This window comes from Pangasianodon hypophthalmus, chromosome 6 (genome assembly GCF_027358585.1).
Source record: "Pangasianodon hypophthalmus isolate fPanHyp1 chromosome 6, fPanHyp1.pri, whole genome shotgun sequence".
In the NCBI taxonomy this organism is placed as follows: Eukaryota; Metazoa; Chordata; class Actinopteri; order Siluriformes; family Pangasiidae; genus Pangasianodon; species Pangasianodon hypophthalmus.
In genome coordinates this window covers 10,928,792-10,948,030 of record NC_069715.1, presented here as the reverse complement: position 1 = coordinate 10,948,030, position 19,239 = coordinate 10,928,792, and the positions used below count along the sequence as shown (strand labels likewise).

The 19,239-nt window shown below is 37.1% G+C and overlaps 1 protein-coding gene across 1 annotated transcript in view; it reads left to right on the top strand.

Annotated features, from left to right (window-relative positions):
• The window catches only part of cdh13 (cadherin 13, H-cadherin (heart)), a 338,039-nt gene that overhangs the window by 173,453 nt on the left and 145,347 nt on the right, over nucleotides 1–19,239 (top strand). Inside the window, exon 7 of the mRNA XM_034305493.2 lies at nucleotides 15,978–16,122. Coding sequence (XP_034161384.1) covers nucleotides 15,978–16,122 — 145 coding nt within the window. The remainder of the gene's footprint in view (nucleotides 1–15,977; nucleotides 16,123–19,239) is intronic.

Sequence of the window (19,239 nt, the reverse complement as noted above, 5' to 3'; positions counted from 1 at the left end):
TAGTTTGCAAAATTATTTTGGATTATCCCCCATTACCACTGTTTCTGTGTGACCCCTACATTAGTTCTGGCGCAAGCATGCCATTAGATGTTACATGACAACAACAATAGACTGGACACTCCACAAAAGGGGCTTTATGAAAAAGCAGCAAGAAGAGGGGAAAAAAGCCATATGAGTGTGCCAGAAGGTTCTCTGTTCTTAATTTGAAATTGAATTTCTTGCCCTTGCCACAAAGTGCACCACTTGTCAGAAACCCACCAATGCTCATTACACTGAGAACACCATCCCCACAGTGAAGTATAGTGGTGGTAGCATCATATTATGGTGCTTCTCATCAGCAGGGACTGGGAAACTGGTCAGGGTTGAGGACAAGATGGATAGAACCATACACTGGTCAGTCCTAGAAGAAAACCAAGAGACGGCATAAATGTTCACCTTCCAACAGGACAAAGGCCCTATGTGTACTGCCAAAGCTAGACTGGAGTGGTTCAAAACCAAGAACTCCAATGTGTTAGAATGGCCCAGTTAAAGCCCATGAGAATCTGTGGCAAGACTTTGCTGATGAATTAGCTGTTCACCAAAGGTCTCCATCGAATCTGAGAAAGCTTGAGCAAGTTTGTTAAGAAGAATGGGCAAAAATATCAAGATCCAGATGTGCAAAGCTGATAGAGACAAATGCCAGAATAGTTGCAGCTATAATTACAACTAAAGGTTGTTCTGTCAAGAAATGCAGATATTTTTTGGTTCCAATTACCTAAGCAACCAACAAATGTCTGCTTTTTTGATTAATTAACCTTTCTGTCACAGTAAATGTTGAAAATTGACAGTTGCACTTTCAAATGTTATAGACATATTGTGTAAATCGAATTTTAAAAATCCTAACTAAGGTAATTTTGATTATGTTATAACACTACAAACTGTGGAAACATTTTTTTTTTTTTGGAAAATTTAATTGGTTTGCCAGAGCCCATTACAACAGCATAGTATGTACAAACACAGGCAGTGTGAACATCTGTGACATTATATAGATGAAAGAAGAAGGAGTGGTGTTAGTAGTCATGTGGAATAGGAGTAGAATATCCCTAAATAATGAAACTTTTAACTTTTCTAAAAATGAAATTTATTTTCTAAAGTTAAATCAACAATTCATGCTTAAGGTTAATGGAAGGAGGGATAGAAGTAAATCCTAACACGATATAAATTGCAGTGATTTGCTTTGGTTCAGTAGTTTGTCAAACATCTACCAGTCAAACATCTAGACACACCTGCTCATAGAAGAAGATTCAAAACTATACTGTATATTCAAACTGTATAAAACTTTTGAATGGTTTTTCTACCATTTTTGGTAACTCTACCATGAAACTACTGGAAGAAATGATTTGAGATGATTAAAAAGGTCATGATTAAAGATACAGTAAGTGGAAAAACAAATATGTGTATTCTTGTGAGCTTTAATTTATATGATTTATATTAACTTTGGTGAATGTAGCATAGACTATAGAAATTCAGACACTGAAATATGAATGGAAGTCAATGGCTTGAGGAGTAAATGAGGGGTGAATGCTGAAAAGGAACTTGTACTGTATAAGCTGACCAGGTCAACAGACAATCATGTGAACATCATCTGAACAGACAATCATCTGAACATTACACCAAACAGTATTACTGTGTTCACATTCAACGTCAGTAGTCACTTTTCACAATTTTCCTAGTCTGTGTGGACCTAAATCTCTGCTCCTGCTCAGTGAAATTGCTGCTTTTAGAAACAGACATGTGCAGCTATTAAGTGAGACTTTAGCACAGGTTCTGTTTACTGAGCCATAGGGTAATTCTTTGCAGATGGTGAGTCTGGAAATCTGGCCTTTTGGGTATATTCACTTCTATAAGTGTTCTTGTCTGTAGGGTTGAAAAGGTTAATCAAGGCACTTTCTATTTTTGGTATCTTAACTGTAACTTTAATTCACAAAACCAAATGAGGGAAGAAAAGTGCTTTTCTTTCCTTTCATCTATTAATACTTTCCAATACTTTGCCTTTTAATTAAAAGTGCCCAGAACAAGAATTTGATTTGTTGCATCATTTACCAATAAGATTAGAGTGAATGGAGGAAACATTGAACTTCATAGTCTATTATACAAATGTAAATGTATTATTTATTCATTTGTTTGTTCATTCATTTATTTTTTCATCCCCATTTCACCTAATTTGCTAATTTTCCATTTCCCACCCACAAGCCATCTCTCATCATTAGATGGGGAGGGTAAAGGCTAGAACCCACTTCCTTTGAAACACATCAAGTCAACCTCCACGTCTCATCATCAGGAAAGTGCTATCTACCCTCTTCCACATACATGAGCTCACAGACACCTGCAATTGGTTATTGTCACTGTGATTGACAGGGCAGAGAGTAATGTTTCTCCTTCCACCCAGAGTGCACAGCTGTTTTGCGCTCTTGGACTCCCAGCACGGATGTCTGTGGCATCACCAGAATTCAAACACGATCTGCTGAAGCTTGGGCGAATGTTTTATTTATTTATTTATTTTCTGCCACTCAGGAGCCCAATTGTTCAGCCATTGTCAAAAATCTAGCTGATACATTTTGGTCTTTTTAATTGCTATCTTTGTCACAGTGCCAAAAGACTGACAAAACATCATGTCCCAGGGAAATAATTAAAATGTTTTCACTTCAGGCGTCTATCTACTCATTAATTAACTAGTGATTGTGATTTGCTCTTGGTTTACCTCTGCTTTCCAAAGCTTACCAAACTGTTCGTGAATGTTAAAAAGGCCAGACCTTTGCTCTTAGAGCAGGAAAAAGTCTCCTACTGAAATATTTTCAGTCTTTATTGATTATATATTTTGATCGTCTTTCTGGATAGCATACAAACCTCAACATGCATATCCATTTATGTTCTCCGTCTCTTTGTTACATTTCTGAATCTTTTTTGATCTTGCAACATGAAAACAATGGCAGCATGCCCCCTCTACCTGTGGGGTGAAATTCAGTGTCAATAAACCCACATATTTCATGCTCCTGGGTAATTTTGGACAACTTCACTGAGTTTTCGGACAAAAATCTCAATTGTTTACTTCTTGTTTTCTGTGAACATTGGTGAAGAGGAAATTATTTTTTTTTTGTCTGGCCCTCTGTGTGGTGATTATATGCTGCCACTCTTTGCTTATTCATTTCCAGGTCAGTCATGTTCTGTTTTTCGGCTGTATCTCATAATGTTGGACTTTTATAACCTCTGAGTTCCATCCTTCTCTCCATTTCCCACATTGTGCATAGTTCTTTTACCTTAAATATTAAGTTAAAGCTGACGTCTGCAGGCTGCTGATTGTTAAGTTTATAACATGAAGACAAAATAATTATTGTAATAAAGGAAACTATGCATGAGAGTAATGTATGCCTTCATATAATTGCCAATACTTTGGAAACAATGTATTGTAAACAATGTAATGAAGTGCACTCCTAACTTATAACTGGTGTCTTCAGTAACTTCAATGAGATTTTAGAACTCTGGTATTTTGGAGAAGATCAGAATCATTTCACTAAGTGAGAGGCTTAGTCAGGGGAGGTCACAGCACCAGCATGCCTCAATCTTGGCTGAGATGAATAACTCCTTAGTACAGTAGGTTAAATGTCTTGGTAGTGATGAGCACTTCTGAAGTGTCTCTGCACCTTATGTCTCCCATCGTTCTCTTGGCATATTTAACAGAACTGTAAAAAAACACTGTGTCCCTGCACAGGGATTCCACCCTGGAGAAGAAAGTGATCTCATATAATAAACTCTATAAACTTCCATAATAAACCAGACATTAGTCACACCATTAGTTTTTTTTTATAGAGTCTCTAACCTTCTTGCCTTAATTGTACCAATTTTGATTCTTGATTTTAAAAGCCTTTTACTTTTTACAAAAGTAAAATGTATTAATGATAGCTGAATTTTCAAAATATTGCATCACACACAAACACAAGATCTATGTATTCATTAAACATCACCAACCGAAAACTAAATTCCCAAACTCATTCACTGACAAGTGCCTCTTTTAAGCACCATTTCAATAAGAGCTCTGCATTATCAGACTGTTGTAGTATGTGTTTTCAATAACTACTCATTCTTCTACCATTGACTTCAACAGGGCTAACATATTGACATTTTGCCACTCATTTCATCATCTATTATATTTTAGGATAACTAATTTGGTTAGTCCTAACATGCTAGCTCCATCTCTGCCTACATCTACACCTCATTATAAACAGTATTTTAGTAAACAAAAAGCTTGCTAAGTATCTAAATATCTTATCCAGCAGTGAAATTAAGGGAGTTAATCAAATGGATTCCCAAAAAAGAGTGGAAAAAAGAAACAGTGGTGATTCTGTAAACCATTCTGTAAAATTTAGAAAACATACTATTAGTGGCAAATGCACAGTGAAGCAAACTCTACAGAAGAGCCCCTGAAAAGTGAGAAAACATGCACATTTGATACAGTTTTTCCATTATGAATTTTTTAGTCCCATGGTGGTTAATTGCAAGGGTTCACCCTCTGTAATTAAGTTGTGGGAGGATCCCCTTCCATCTCTGGGGCCTCCCTATGACTTAATCTACTAAGCCGTCCCAGTAGTTCTACATGAAATACTCATCCTTTGCCAATCTGCATGGTTGTGGAAGCTGAGGAGTTCCAAGAATGAAAATTGTCCATCTGTCCCAGTGATTGCAGATGGATCTGGTTTTTTTTTTTTTTTCAAAAGTGCTAAATTTACTACATCTTTTATGTTTCTCTGTATTTCTTATGGAATCCCAGGAGCAGTAGCCATTTTGTTCTTTCTTTAGTGAGGGCAGCAAAGGCACAATAGTAATGGCATATAGAAGCCCTGAAAGAGGACAGCCTTTTCTACCCCTGTTAGGGAACCACTGATTCTCAGAATGTGGTATATTGTTATATAACATTTAGATGTAAGAAAGCATAAGAATGTATATAAGAATGTATATATATATATATATATATATATATATATATATATATATATATATATATATATATATATATATATATTGTATATATATATATATATATATATATATATATATATATATGAATATATATGTATATATATATATATGTGTATATATATATATATATATATATATTTATTTATATATATGTGTGTGTGTGATCTACTCTGTCAAAAGCTTTTTCCTGCCAAAGACATTATATTATTTTCATTTCTACCTAAAACAAATGATGAGAAATAGTTTGTTTAGGGAGATGGCCAGTTTGGTCTTCATGGACTATGGTTGATATGCATTCCCTTAGGCTGTTGGTCAAAGCTTTAGATAATCAACACAGAGCAGAATTAAAAGATGCCCATTCTTTAAACATCCAAGGCCTCTTTTTTGGGTATTAACATCAAAATAATTTACATTATTGCCCTCATGTTACTTCCTTTTGACAACTCAATGAAAGAGTCCTTTGATCAGTGCACTCAATCAAAACATCATGCTGGTCCTTGCCAGTCAAGTTCCAGAAACCTTTGTGGAATTCTGCTGAAAGGCCATTAAAGTCCAGGCGACTTGCCATTGTTCTGTTTTTGGCTAGCTCAGACTTTCTTTCTCTAATCATTGTGACAGGATGCAGAGTAACTCATCAGCTACAGTACTCTAGCAAGCCTTTGAGCAATAAACTTTAAACCACAGAACCTGTCAGTATTCATCTAATTTATTTTAGTATTTGCTGACATTTGCTGACAAAGAGCTCTGGTAATCAAATAAACGTTTAAATCTATAGAAATCTTAGACTACTATAGGAAAATATGGGAAGAAACTGGAAAACAAAAAAGAAAGTTACTCAAAGATGCTGTCACTTTCTCACACACTTATTCATCCCACAATAAAATAGCTCATGCAGAGAGAGAGAGAGAGAGAGAGAGAGAGAGATATGTCTCTAACCTTCTAGCCTCAATTGTACCAATTTTACTCATGGGTGATTTTAATATCCATGTCTGTTGTCCATAAACCTCAAGTTAATTATTTTATTCAACTTTTTGATTCATTTAATTTTATTCAGCATATTAATAGTCCCACCCATGTACAGGGAGGCCATTTTTTTCTGATTATAGGTCAGTCGTCTTTAGAACAGCTTTAACAGGGCACATCCCTGCCCCTACCCCAGTAGACTTGGTTGATTCTTCCCTTCCTAGCTACGTCACTGATGTATATTTAAATGCTCTGAATATTTTAACTATTTATGGTTTGGCATCTGTTTGTGTAGACCATTTAGTCACCTTATTTTATTCCTCCTGTCCAACCATTCTTGATTCTTTTGCTCCTATGAGGTTAGATGATCCAAATCCAAAGTCCAGACATGGTTCAATAAGGCCAGTCAGACTATTAGGCAAGCTTGAGCAAGTGGAAAAATGATCACAAGTAAGCCATGATATTTTAACACCTGCTTAGCTGACTATCGCCCGACTGGAAATTTTCAAATATTAGCTCCTTTTAAGCACAATTAATATGCAAACCTTCTGTTGGTTTTAGACACCATGTGTCCTCTGATTCTTGAGAAGATTTTGATAGCAAATTACATCTCGTCGTATACCTTTGGCCCTGGATTTTTCATTTTATCAACGTTGCTGACATTTTAATCGCTTTGCAGCTGTTTCACATTCCCTGATCTAGAACTGAGTACAACTTGTGATCTCCCTTCTTAATTTTATTTTCTCACTGCTATTAAAAGACACATTTTATGCAACAGAACCTACTAATCCATCTGTTATTGATACCTGCCTTTGACCTGGTACTGTTCCTATTAGTTGAAAATCCTTCATAAAAGTATAATCTTGACAATAAGATTTTTAGTAGCTATTAACCAATTTATCTAAAAAAATCTGGAAAAGGTTATCTACATTCACGAGTTGGCAATTTTAAGTAAGAATTATATTTTTCAGTTTTAGAGCCAAACACAGTACAGAATCTGTCTCTCTTAAGGTGACAAATGATGTACTTCTTGCTGTTGATTGCTGGTGAAAATTGTGCCATTCTCATGTTATTGGATCTTAGGTCCACCTTTGACACTGTGAACCCCAGTTTGCTTATTGACCATCTAGAACAATGGTTGGGTTTATAGGTTGTTGCCCTTAAATGGTTTACTTCTTACCTTAAGTATAGGACATTCTCAGTCAATATCAGTAATTTCCTCCCCTGTTCTGCTTGCATAACTTGTGGCATCCCACAAGGTTCTGCCTTAGGCTTGATATTAGGCCTTCTATATTCTTTGTAGAGACATCCATTACAGCAAATTAACTGGAAGCTTATTGTCACGATTGTCATGTAAAGATGTGCTTGGTAGAATCATGGGCAAAACAGGCAGAAATCAAATGATGAGAGAATCAGAACAAAATAGTTTTAATATTTGGATACTTCTCCACTTATGCAACTAGGTTATTGTAACCTTTTTATTTTTCCTATTTTCCCTAAAATGTTTCTGATTGTTTTTTACTTAATATTTATACGATGTAATTTCACATTGAGGGTGGAAAAAGTTGACATGATTGGTTTAAATTTTTTTACATCACAAAAACCTACCATTTTAAGAGGGATGTGTAGACTATTTCTATCCACTGTATGCAGATGTACGTATGCAGAACAGGGTAGATAGCGCTTTCTTCAAAGTGGGTTACGTTGCCTGGTCATGCATTATGAGCAGTTTGAAAAGATATGAAGAGGAAACACATGTTTGCCCCACCAACCCCAGTTGCTAGTTTGGTAGAAATAAATGGTGAAAACCAGGAAGACAATCAGGAAGTAATTCTCATAATTGGAGAAGAATGGTAAAATCTCCCAATGAACTAAACAGGAGCATTATATTTCAGGCGAGTGTGAGTGTAGTAAATTGGGATTGGTTTGGGATCAGGATTGGGCTCTTTGAGGCCTCTCATCAATTGTCTTTTAGCTATTAAGAGATGGATGGCTCTCAATTTCCTCCAGTGCAAGTCAGAATTTTTTTTCGTCCCACTGATCTTATGATGATACTTCTAAAAAGCACATGAAAAGTCCTGGCATCATTTTTGATACAGACCTTAGATTTGACAAATAAATCAACTCAAAGGCAGTTTTCTATATCTTAGAACCACCACCAAGCTCAAATCTTTTCTCATTTTTTATGACCTGGAGAAAACAGCCACATTTTTTTTTCTCCCTGTGTTGACTGCGAATCACAGTACATTGGTATTAATCAGTCCTTAATTTCCTGTTTACAGTTAGTGCAGAATACTGCTGCCATGGTTGCTCACTGGTACAAAGGAGAGAGATCAATTCATTATACCACTTCATTGGTTCCCAGTTCAATTTCAGGGTTCAATTTAAAGTGCATTTATTTATATAAGCTCTTAGTGGATTATAGTCACTGATATACTCATGCTTTCAAATATTTAAAGATCTTTAAGGTCCTCCTCTCAGAGTTTGTTGGACGATCCAAGGGCAAAGCTAAAACTTGAGGGTACACCCCTAGATTATGGAACAGCCTACCAACCACTAACTGGCAAGCATCTTCCTTTTCCATTTTTAACTGTGTGTAATCTTGACACAGTTGCATTTTAACAAGACCAATAGGGGAGAGTTTTTTTCTCCATAATACAGTTGTGTATTGCACCATGTTGGTCTTACTCTTCTTCCATTATTTTTATTTTTCTCTTTGTTTTATTCTATTCACATCACTTCAGTCAGTGTAGGTTGTGTTAAATGGATTGTTGTAAATGTATGATGATGCACAATTATACCAAATTACATCCAAAATCACTGATAAACTATATAAATATTTAGTTGATATATTTCCTGTATGTTCAAGCAAAGTGCTGTCACAACTTGAGAAAGATAGAAAAAAAGATTATACCCTGTTCATCCCAGATTGGTGATATGTAAATGTGCTGATAAACATGGTGTAAAAGTGCCTGAGTGTTAATTTCCACTGTGACAGCCAGTGATGTTTGCTGCCTGTAATTTTCACTGTTTTTTTCCTGTCTATGTTTGATCTGTTTTTCACTCTGCATTTAATAAGTCATTTCCAAATTGAGCCACGCTTGAATTTAGAGACACATTAATTATTGTCTGTTTGTAAATTGTCAATTTGATTCTAATAGAAATGACTTTTATAACATTGCCTGGAATTAGAAGACTTTAACATGAGCCTCATTGCCGCAGATATACCAGTCACAGCTCTGATAGCCTGCTGTAGCCCTGAGCATTTAGACCAGGCTGTGGTGAGGGATACTTGGGTTTTTCTTTCAGGGGCTGTTCACCCATGTTCCACACATGCCATTTAAACACTGGATAAAATCAACACCTTTCTACTCCATTTGATGCAGAATAGACCCACATCTAAAAATCATTCAGAAATGCATTGTGTTGCATTTAGTGTAATTCAAAAATTCAGTCCAAATCCCAATATACAGTGCATTATATCACCCAGAAGACAAGAGAGATATAGAGCAGATATATACTGTATATATACAGTGGATATTATAAATCTACACACCCCTGTTAAAATGGCAGGTTTTTGTGATGTAAAAAAAAAAGAAAATAAGTTAAACCATGTCAGAACCTTTTTCACAATAAAGGTGAAAAAGGTTCTGACATGGTTTAAATCAAGTGACAAACATCCAGAAATGTTTTAGGGAAAAAAACAAAAACAATAAACTTTCAATACAATGCACACCCTTTTATATTTGGGAATGTGTTAGTGTTCAGAATCAACCAATCACATTCAAACATCTGCCATCAATTAAAGTGACTGATTAACCTCAAATATATATATATATATATATATATATATATATATATATATATATATGGATTATATAATCACTAGCAAGTTTTTATCACTGTGAGTTAAAAATCTCAGTTGCATGATAAAAACCCACAACTGCAGCATAAAACGTTGCAATTGCATGATATAAACTTGCACCTGCAGGATGAAAAGTTGCAATTGCTTGATATTATCTGGGAACTACAAGATAAAAGTCAAAATTACATATGCACATATATTCCACTTTCTAGCATGACTGTGTGCTGTAAACCCAGTGAAGCCAAAAAAAAAAAAACATTTATAGGGTCAAATATGCTGATATTTAACATAAACACTTTTGTCATATGATACTAGTAGGATAACACAAAACATTAGAAGAATAGAATATGAGGCTCTGAGTTTTATATAGTGTACCTGAATGGACTCTTGAGTCATGAATTATTTTATATAACATAAGCTCTGTGAGAGGCTGCAGAGTGTGCAGTGCTAAAATGGGCTTGTGTTTGTGAAGCATATCAGAGTAGCACTTATGATCTCACATCACAGCTCTCTTTTTTTCCTCTCATTCTAGATTCAGTCACTGAGATGTCAAAGGACTGGAGATCAAAAAAAACAGACCTGTGTGAAGAAAACTCATTATCTTGCAGGACTCATGCCTAATGAATCACCCAAACAAAGATAATAGGCAGGCCCAAATTTAGGAGCAGTATAAGTTCTGTTAGAACACAAGCCTGATTCATATCTGAAAATGAGGAGGAGGAGAGGAAGAAAGAAAGAGAAAAAAACAGAGAAAATGGGAAAAAAAGAGAAAGAATGGTGGATCGAGCGTGACTATGTGGCCTACAGTGACAGTAACAGTACCCATGCCAGCGAGATTGTAAATGCAGATTCAAAAGGCTGGAGAGACAGATAGCAAAGCAGCGTGTTGGCTTTAACGGGCCAGCGGAGTGTCGCTGCTCGGTCTTCATGCTCTGATGTGAAAGGCAAATTGCTGTGTCTTTTCACCTCTGTTCATGACTGCAGAGCCAGGCTTAGAGCATGTAGTGTAAAAACACTGCATGACCTTGCTAGTCCTGCAGGCCAGTTGTGCCTTGAAATGGAACAATAATGTGAGCACAGATTTGTGGCAGCCCACCTTAAGCCGTCGCTGTCTCTCCGTGTCTCTGCCTCTCTCTCCTCCTATCAGCACCTGTGGATGCGCTCTGAGAACACGATGAGTGCAAAACACACTTGACAGGAATTTAAACACTCCTCAGATGGGTGTCAAGAGGGTGAGAGAGAAAAAAAACTGCATGCTGTAAGAATAACATAGAATGGTGACTAGACACCTTCGGCAGAGAGGGAGGGCCGATTCATCAGCCATATCAAAAGAAGTGCGATGTGCGAAAGACTGATGCACATGCAAAAGCTTTAAAGTTCCCAGCTTTCCTCAAAGCCGAGACGACTACACGGTTGATGCAAAGGATGATTATGTAAGGAATAAAACACAACGGAGAGTGCTATCAAGACATGGGTGGTGTGATGCGGCTTGATGCAAACACCCTGAAATTCCTCTATCCTGAACTTCATCAGGAAAACTTACTGACCATTACAAAACGTTGACACTGGAGATTCCTTCCATAAATGAGATTCCTTCCTTTGCCATATCAATTATTATACATTTTAAATCTGTTTTCATTAGGCTTAGATTATGCAGATTGTCTGCCATACAAGTCCTTATAAATGACTTGTTACTATAGAAAGGATAAAAGAATAAACCTGTTACAGTAATATAAACCTGAGATTTGCCTTGAAGCCAGCTCTATAGTCAGAGCTGCTGTTATAGGGAATTAATCATCACCTTTTGACCAATCATCCATGCATGCAGCAGCACTGTGGTAAATAAATATATATATGTGTGTGTGTGTGTGTGTGTGTGTGTGTGTGTGTGTGTGTTTTAAAAACTAACATCGGAAAGAGCAAATACTTGACAATTATCTGATGTGACTATGTGTTTTACTAACAAGCCTCACTAGGGAGACGGAGGGAACATAATGATACATGATCACTGTGATTATGTGTGAGGTGTGACGTTTAAAGTGTAATTTGCTATGTTTATGCATGCAAGGGTGTTTCATAGTATGAACAGACATGTTGAGATATGTGTGTGTGTGTATGTGTATGTGTGTGTGTTGGGGATATAGTTTTATATCTTTGTAAGAACCAAACGCTCCCACAAGGACAGGAGTATTTGACAGGTTCGACCTTGTGGGTGGTCCTAGCAAGGAAAACTGCTTTTTTAAATTCAGAATAAAAAATTCAGCTTTTTACTTTTGTTACATTTCCTTTTGGTTACTGAAGTTAAGGCTAGGATTAGATTTAGGTATAGGAAAAACAGTAATTAGCTGGATTAATAATGATAACTTTCATTGTAAGTCCCTTGACATGTCGCTAGAATGCAATCCAAAAGATTCAAATTCTTGAAAAAAAAATCACATTTTTGAGTAGGAATGAATAAATGTGTAAATTAGGCATGAGAGAAAACCTGTTAATGAGTGTGAATGCATCAGCTATAGTTCTCAATGACGTGTACAGTGATTTTGTCTTCACAATTTTGTCTGAGACATAATAGCTCACATTCTGCAGAGTCAGCACTCTGTCTGATGAGGATGAAATGGGGAATGAATTCTCATAAATTCGTCCGTTTCCCATCTGCCCATAATAGTAGGTAAATGCACTGGATAATGTATAGGCCATTAGTAGCATAACCCCTGATGCAGGGACTTGTGGTACATCTCTATCGTTAGGACCATTAATCATGTTCAACAGGCCCATGCCTGAGTTGGCCAGAGCCAAACGGTGCAGCTGACCCCAGCCTTGGAATGATGGAGAGACAAGGAGAGACAGCAAGAGTGATGCCATGCATTATTGATAGTGATAGCAAGCTGTGGTAATGTGTTGGCATGCCTAGGAACACCCGCACACAGGCCACTCGGCGTAATGGAGCATTCTGGATGGGCTCATAAGGTAATGCATGATGGCAAGTGCTATAATTGGTCATTCCTGCTCAGGTGAAAAGGGTGAGGAGACTCATCATGATCGTGCACAGCACCATGTCTAAAATCTTGCCAGTTTGAAGTTTTTAATCTCTTTTTTATCAGGGCTTTTTTTCAACTTTTATGTTCCAGTCCAGAAGTGAGTGATTTGATCCAAGTATAATAGGCATATCCACTCACTGGCCACTATAATAGGAATACCTTTATACCTGGTAATGTTTTTCCCAATCTTCAGCTGTCTAGTTTGGGTGAGCCTGTGCCCCCCGTAGCCTCATATTCATGTTCTTGGCTGACGAAGTGGAACCTGATGAGGTCCTCTGCTGCTGTAGCACATAAGCCTCAAGTTTCAATGTGTTCTGAGATGCGTTTCTGCTCACCCGCAATTGTAAAGAGTAATTATTTGAGTTACCATAGCCTTCTTGGCAACTTGAACAAGTCTTGCCATTCTCCTCTGAGTTCTCTCATTAACAATTTTTTCTGCCAACGGAACTATCGCTCACTAAATTGCTTTTATTTTTTACACCATTCTGTGTAAACACTAGACTAGGTTGTGCGTGAAAATATCAGTAGATCAGCAGTTTTTGTAATACTCCAACCATGCCCCAGCAACCATGCCACAGTCATTGGGTCATTGAGATCACATCTTGACCTTTTCTGATGATTGATATCAATATTAACTGAAGCTTTTGTCCTGTATCTACATGATTTTATACATTGTGTTGCTGCCACATGATTATCTGATTGGATAATTGCATGATTTTTCAGATATACAGATATACAGTGGATGGTGAGTAGAAGTATGACTTTGCCTTTTGCATACTTTACAACAGTACAAGTAAAAAATCAATCGTTCAACAATTCAGACGGATACTTTAAGCACTTTGATGCGATCTACAAACACACTGAAGTGTTTTGAAGGCAGTGCTCAATACCTAGCTTAGCACTGGCCTGAAGTATTGCATCCACTATGTGAGTTTGCATGTATAAATCAGATGAGGAGACAGGCTTTATTTTTGGTTGGCTCCTGTTGGCTGTGTGAGGTTGTGCTGATACTGCAGAATAAATGAATACAGGATTCAGTGTTTAGCAGGTTCAACCCACAGGCAGCCCATCCTGAGAGAAGAAGAGCCACTTGTAGATGCACATTTGAATTGGTTCCGTGTCTGCACTCAAACTCTGTAGATACTGTGAACGACAGATAAATCTTTCTTCTATGAATCTGTGCTTTCCTCTTTCTCGCTTTCTTTCCCTATTTGGCTTCCTTCAGTGTCTTCTTCTTATGCTGTCACAGCAGTGTTTCATAGATATTTTGGTTGATGCATATGACCTAGATTTCCTATTTGTCTCACACTACAGTTGGATTAAGAGAAGCTTCTTGAATACAGCTGAGGCTTAAAGAGCTGACATTGTAGATTGAGACACAGCACAGTAGAGGGAAGTAGTACACACTTGTCACAGATGTCACCTGATTTAACTACAGAGGGCTGTATTCAGAGTTGAATGTAATGACGACTGAAATTGCAAAAATAATTGAAACCTCAGTCATAATGAAGGATTTAAGTGAGTAAAACAGAGTGACTCAGTTATGTGCAATTCTGATCTTAGACTTATATCAGCTCAAGCATTGACCGGTATTAAGTCCAGTGCCATTGTCTGACAATTTGATGTAACCACAATATAGCATGTCACGCTGACATTTATGTTCTTGGCTGTAAATACACTCAGCAAAACATTTGAATACCATTCAAGGCCAATATTAAATGCATGACTAACCGTCGGTTCAAAATATAAAAAAATAAAATGCAAAATAAATGAGTGTGCTGGATCAAGAGCTATTTTATAATCTGTTGGAAGGTTGAAGGACTAGCTTGCAATATTCAAGCAGCAATATATTGAAAATATGCTAGACTCCTGTTAAATGTTTAGTTCTTTCTTTACATCTTCTCATTCATATATCATTGTATTCATCTTTTTAATTTAGCTTATAAGTTGGTTCTTGATTTTATTTTATATTGTCTTGCTTTTGACAGGAAAGTGGAAAAACAATAGTCCTTATTTTCTATCCCTTTTTTCATGCTTAAAGGCAGGCACTTGTGATTAATTATGGTGGCACCATGTCATGGGCACCTCTACTCAAGATAAACTTGGTAACCTAGGAGGTTTGAACTACACATGGGTAAATTTAATAAGAATTGGCTATCCAGAAAATCAACTTTCCCAGTGTAAATATTGAGGTAATTTTTGGACTTAGACCCAGAGAGTAAAACCAGGTTGGTCCAAAACCACTGTGCCACACTGTGCTAAATATTAGCACAAGCTAAACAACACCTCTCTCCATTTCCTGCATGTAAGAGCTGCTTTGCACAGCCCTAATGTGTTCTGTCATTGTATGTCTCAGTCACTCCCCCCTCCCTCGTTCAGGCAGATAAGGCCTTGTAAAACAGATCTGTGACAGTTAGGGACAAGCACTCTTGTGTCCGTGGCTCACTTCATAATGAATGCCAAGCACAGTCAACAAAAGGCAATGATTACCCTCACCATAGGACAGATGCCTCCTGGTTAGCTTTAGTCTCTTGCTCCCATAGAACCATTCTTTTTCATATTTTGCACTTGTCAGTTAGGATGAGATAAATGGCACTGGCATAATTTGTGCGTAAATTACAGTCATTGGGCTTTGTCTCTGTCCGTCTCTTTATTATCATTAATGTTCGGGAGTAAAATGTATGTGGGACAGGAGAGAAATCATTTGTAACTTAGTTTGGTCTATTGAGTTTCCTTATTGCTTTGCACATTATTGTTGAAATGTTGTGCCTATTGAGGTTTGTTTTGTACAGTATTACTTCTTTGAATGTTCTGTGTCATTTTGAAATGTCTAGTCAAGACAACTTGCTGAATGGATGAAGCCTCACAGTCGAGGAGTAAAATGCCCCCAAGCTTATACCTCAAGTCCAATATTGCACTATATTACATGCATTTCTATATGATATTACATTTGTGGTACTTGTCCCCATTGAATAACCCCCATGCATGACAAAAGGAGAACATCATTCACCCTGACTACAGTTACCAGTACTACAGGCTCATTTTAACGTTTGACCCTGCTCTCTCTCTCTCTTTCTTTCTCTGTCTCTCTCTGTCAGCTCCAAGTGTCAACCACAGACATGACTGGCAGGCTTGTGGAGGGACCTGTGGATCTGGACGTGTTTGTAATTGACCAGAATGACAACAGACCCATTTTCAGGGAGACTCGCTATTCTGGAGAGGTTCTGGAGGGCTCCCCTACAGGTATGAACTATTATCTCTCTCCTTCCCTCCCATTCTCTCTCTCTCACTTCTAAGTGCATATAAGTGGTTTAGAAGGGAGGTGATAATGATGTTCTCTCTATCTGATTAAGCTTAATGCCCAAGTAGTGAAATGGAAGAGTCCTGGGACAGATTCTTGGCAAAGTAAAACAGGCCGTGCAGTGTGACAGTCAGCTCAGTGTCATTTTGAAAATTCCCTTTACTTTAATAGGAACAGAACAGCCTGTTCCTGTTCCTGTTGTTGTTATTTATTTATTTATTTTTTTGTTTTTAATGCTCAAGTAAAGAAACAGTGGACACTGAGACATGAGATTTCAACCAAACAAGTACCACTTATTGTATTACGATAGGCACAAGCAGTAATCATAGGAGTCTAAGCACACATAACAATTACTGTGATACCACCCCATAGATCCGATGGGGCTTAGAATATATGTCTATAGCAGGTTATTTGAAGACTATAGGGTGTACTTAAGCTCTTTATAGCAACTGCTTATAAGCCAGTACTGATCACTTTTGAGAAATTTACATTTGTGGGGGAAAAACAGCAACAACAAACGAAAGAGAAACAGCAAAAAACTTAAAGTAGTGCAGTCCATATGCTAACATACAATTTAAAGCTGCTTGGATGTATGATCTTGGAATTTTGTCCTCTGTGGTCGCAAAAATGATACAGCAAAATAAGTGCAGAAGAACGTTTTGTAATATGGGTTAATCTATGCCCCTATCCACTCCACAGATTATTCTCAGTGCTGTGAGTCAACACACATTCAGACAGAATTCAGGGCTGCATCCCAAACGGCATAATGTGCACTAAATAGTATGCCGAAATAATAATTACACCGGTGGTGTACTGACAAATGTAATATTATGCTACTGAGGATATAATTAAATGCTGCAATTTCCTCACTATTACAGAAACATTATGAGAGAGGGGGGAAAAAAAATGAGACAAACTTTATTGTGCACATAAAATTGACTGTCACAGTTACTGAGTAAGCCAGTAGATGTGAGTTATCTTTTATTATCTAATCTGTGTAGTTGGTTCTCTAAATCCTATGATGTACTTCTGTTGTTGTATATACTTAAAGCTTGAGAGTGAAAGCTTTTTCACGTTTGGTCTGTCCTGCTCTATAGAAATAGAAACCCCTTCATGTCCTGTACCAGCATTCTGACTTCTCTCTTGTCACAACTGTGACATAAGTCCATCAAATCATTGCTGTGACATTTGTCATCCTCAAAGAAATTTATACACAGAGTAGTCTCTAGTCTCAATCTCTCACTAAGCTCTCATTGCTTTGTAGCATTCTGTGTGTGATGAGTGTGTGTAGGCTGTGAATGAATGTATGTAGCATGTTGCAGAATGAGATGAATGAGCTCACATCCTAATGATACTGTGTCAGTAAAGTGGCACTGTGTCAGTGCAGGAGCAGGGGAAAAGCGTTCTCTTTTTATAATAGATATTTTCTATTATATGAAGTTCTGAAAACTACAGACTTTCCTGAACTGGAATATGTTTCTCTTTTACCTCAACCTGAGGTAAAGTTCTAGCATTTTATAGCATATTATAGCTACATATTTATATAATTTGCAATAAATTTGATATGTAATTACAGATTATAATAAAGTCCAAGCTATATCTATCTTCATACCAGCCTTTATTCACAGCCTTCACACTGACAGCCTGTTCTGAAGTCATTCCGTGTTTATGAATAATAATATCCTTTATCATTTTTAGTGCAGTTCATTATATTTACATTATAACCTAGGTTACGAGTCCTCAATTACCCTGTTGTCATCTCTATATTATCCTAGATGGAATTGGCTTAACCTGATTTAATATTATCCTGAGCTGACAGGCTAGAGAAAGCAAATGCTCCACTTCCTCTACATTCGTGATCTAATCTCCTTACAGAAAAATAGCATTACTGCCAAGTGTTAATGAATTATAAGTTTACAATGGGAAATGAGTTTTCACTTTGATTATCAGCATCATTCACGTTACTCTCTGGCTCATCACCTAAGGTAAAAGTCATTGGCGGTATTTAAATTAGCTTTATCATAGTTTCTGCATTCAACTGATTACGCTAATATAGGTGAGGAAATATTTGCTGATTCCATCAGTCAGTTTTTCCATATTTTTCCATATTTTATAAGGTCAGTTAAACATTTTAAAATTGTCATCTGTACAGAATGTGTAAGCACTCCACGCTACAGTTTTGATAACTGTAGAATCCGGTGTATATATGTGTAGAGGAAGACTTGGGAGATAGGTGGAATTTCAGCAGAGCTCCTGGCTTGCATTTATTAAAAAAAAAAGAAAAGAAAAGGGGCCGTCACTAGCTTGCGGCTTTTTCCCCGTTCAAGTTCAGGGTTCAACTTCAGTTCACACATAAGTAGTCTAATATGGTAATATGGCACAGGTGAGAATCATCATACATTACCTGCCGGTTCAACCCGCCTCCTCTCTGTCCGCAGCCGACGCTTGACCACTCCCCCACTGCCACAATAATATTATGACAATGCAATTTGACAGTCGTCATCTAATTACAAACTGATTTGCGTAGGCTTATGGCTGTTTCACTAAGCCATTTAACTATCCAGCAACTTTAAGTGAGACATTCACTGTGTGAGCAAATTACACTTAGCTAGACAGAATGACTGTTTTTACTTTAGACCAGATGATCTTTGCAGTCAGGCAGCCAACACGAGATTAAAAAGTAGCCTAAAAAACATTTCCACTTTGTTTGTGTATTTTGTATTTTCTTAAAGTAGAGATGCCAAAATATATTATTGGCTGACAAATCCAGTTTTGGTCAAAACCTATTTTTTTGTAATTATTGTCTGTTTTCCAGAATTCAGCCACAGTGACATCCGGCTGAGATTTCACAGGCCACTACACTTATTCCAAACAAATTATTACAAACAAACACCCATCAGTCTGAAGCATACAGATAATACACTGCTTTACGCTGTTTAAGTTCTACATTAAGGACTTTTTCCTGCAGTTTGTGTACAGCACAGTTAAATTTAGCCCAATGAAATGTCGCTGCCACTGCAGCAGTCAGGAAAGCAAAATGAAGTGAGAGCTATAACAGC